The sequence below is a fragment of the Schistocerca nitens genome, unplaced genomic scaffold (genome assembly GCF_023898315.1).
Source record: "Schistocerca nitens isolate TAMUIC-IGC-003100 unplaced genomic scaffold, iqSchNite1.1 HiC_scaffold_376, whole genome shotgun sequence".
NCBI classification, from domain to species: domain Eukaryota; kingdom Metazoa; phylum Arthropoda; class Insecta; order Orthoptera; family Acrididae; genus Schistocerca; species Schistocerca nitens.
The window spans coordinates 6,241,430-6,243,153 of record NW_026045910.1 but is presented as its reverse complement, the minus strand read 5'-3'; the positions used below and the strand labels follow the sequence as shown (position 1 = coordinate 6,243,153).

The 1,724-nt window shown below is 37.9% G+C and overlaps 1 protein-coding gene across 2 annotated transcripts; it reads left to right on the top strand.

Annotated features, from left to right (window-relative positions):
• Positions 1–271: 271 nt before the first annotated feature.
• Positions 272–1,397, top strand: LOC126229609 (EKC/KEOPS complex subunit TP53RK-like). Of its 2 annotated transcripts, none has more exons than XM_049942350.1 (2): positions 272–614; positions 681–1,397. In XM_049942350.1, exons 1-2 carry the CDS (start codon positions 419–421, stop codon positions 1,202–1,204), a joined length of 720 nt encoding a protein of 239 aa, XP_049798307.1. In that variant the 5' UTR covers positions 272–418; the 3' UTR covers positions 1,205–1,397. The 2 variants fall into 2 exon arrangements, with proteins under 2 accessions (XP_049798307.1, XP_049798308.1); XM_049942351.1 differs by having other exon boundaries at positions 273–614; positions 696–1,397.
• The last annotated feature ends 327 nt before the right edge of the window (positions 1,398–1,724 follow it).

Below are 1,724 nucleotides of genomic sequence, written 5' to 3'. Positions count from 1 at the left end.
TTGTATTTAACTCTTGTCACAGCTCTAAGGCCATATGCTAAACTGTAACATTCATATCCGCCCATATGATTTCAGTTGACACCATATTGAAAGCTGCACAACTTCGTAGAGTTTTTGGCATCCTGTGTGAACGATAGATCACGATGCCACTACAACAAGTCACAAGCTGTGGCGCCACTTCTGATATGTGTATGAACACGGCTGTAGCCTGTGTAAAACTAAATTTATACAGAGGAGGATCTTTGGAATGAAATGCCAATCGCGAAAAGACTATCTTACGTGGTGTAGATCTTTGCTTGGAACTGGGACTCGTGGCCACGCTTCGGTGTAATTGTTTATGTTTACATCTTGTTGAGTTGTTACACAATAGAATGTAGAGCGGGATATTTATTCACTTTCATGTATTATATGCTTTACCATGGGATTTGAGCAGCATTTTACGCTGATAAAGCAAGGGGCAGAGGCAAAACTTTATAGAGGCTCATATCTAGGAAAGCCTACAATAGTGAAGGAACGATTCAAGAAGAGTTACCGCCACCCCGATCTGGATGATTACCTGACAAAGGAAAGAATAAAAGGCGAAGCTCGAGCTAATCTCCGGTGTAAGATGGCAGGTATACGGTTGTGCTTTAAGTTTTTTATATTAAAAAAGACGGTTTGCATTCACCTCTTTAAAGCAGTTTCTTTAATTTCAGGTTTACGTACTCCTGCAATTTATTATGTGGATTTTGAAACCAGAAGAATATTCATGGAAGACCTCCATCAATGTGTGACGGCGAAAGATTTCATAACGAATCTACAAGAGAATGGATCATCTGTCGAAAATACTCATACCGTGCTAGGAAAACGGTTGACTGTTTTAGCACATGAGATTGGGAAAACTGTAGGTATTATGCACGCCAATAACATAATCCACGGCGACCTAACTACCTCGAATATTCTTTTAAATAACGAAGGGACTACTGTGAACAGTTTGGTTTTAATAGACTTTGGTCTTAGTTACATAGAGTCAAATGCAGAGGATAAAGGTGTTGACTTATACGTGCTTGAAAGAGCAATAATCAGCACGCATCAAAACGCAGATTTATTTTTTCAAGAAGTGGTGAATGCGTATAAAAAACAGAACAAGAAGCAATCTGCTGACGTTTTGAAGAAACTCGAAGATGTGCGAGCAAGAGGACGAAAACGGACAATGGTTGGATAAATTTTGATTGATGGTTACAGCTAATTACAGAACCTAAGAACAAGTAATGAGACTATGGTGGCCCTGTGTTGCGTTCCCAGTACTATACCAAGAAATAAAACTTGACATTGATGTAGGCCTATATGGAAAACTGTGCTTCAAATATAAATAACTGCACTTACAATTTGAAATATTGTAATATTTATGTGACTTATTACATTCCCCTGATTGAGTACCTGTATCAGTTCCATTCCATATTCATATTCCATATCTATTACCTAGACAAGCTCCGTGATTAACCACTCCAACTAATGAAGTGGCTCAGTGATTAAGACACTGAAATCACATTTAGAAGTCATATAGAATTGAAAACTAAAAGCTTCAGGCAATCCAGATTTAGGAATTTTGTGGCTTTCCGAAATATTTTCAGGCAGCTGCTGTGATATTTATATTGAAAAAGGCATATCCAATTACCTTTCTCATCATTGTTCAATCTAAGGTTGTGCACCGTCTTTATTGACCTTTGATGATACTTTCAATT

Bases quoted from the DNA above. Each gene is read 5' to 3' on its own strand.
- LOC126229609 (XM_049942350.1), top strand. From the start codon at position 419: ATGGGATTTGAGCAGCATTTTACGCTGATAAAGCAAGGGGCAGAGGCA. The intron at 615-680 runs GTATACGGTTGT...TCTTTAAAGCAG, and splicing joins TCTCCGGTGTAAGATGGCAG to TTTCTTTAATTTCAGGTTTA.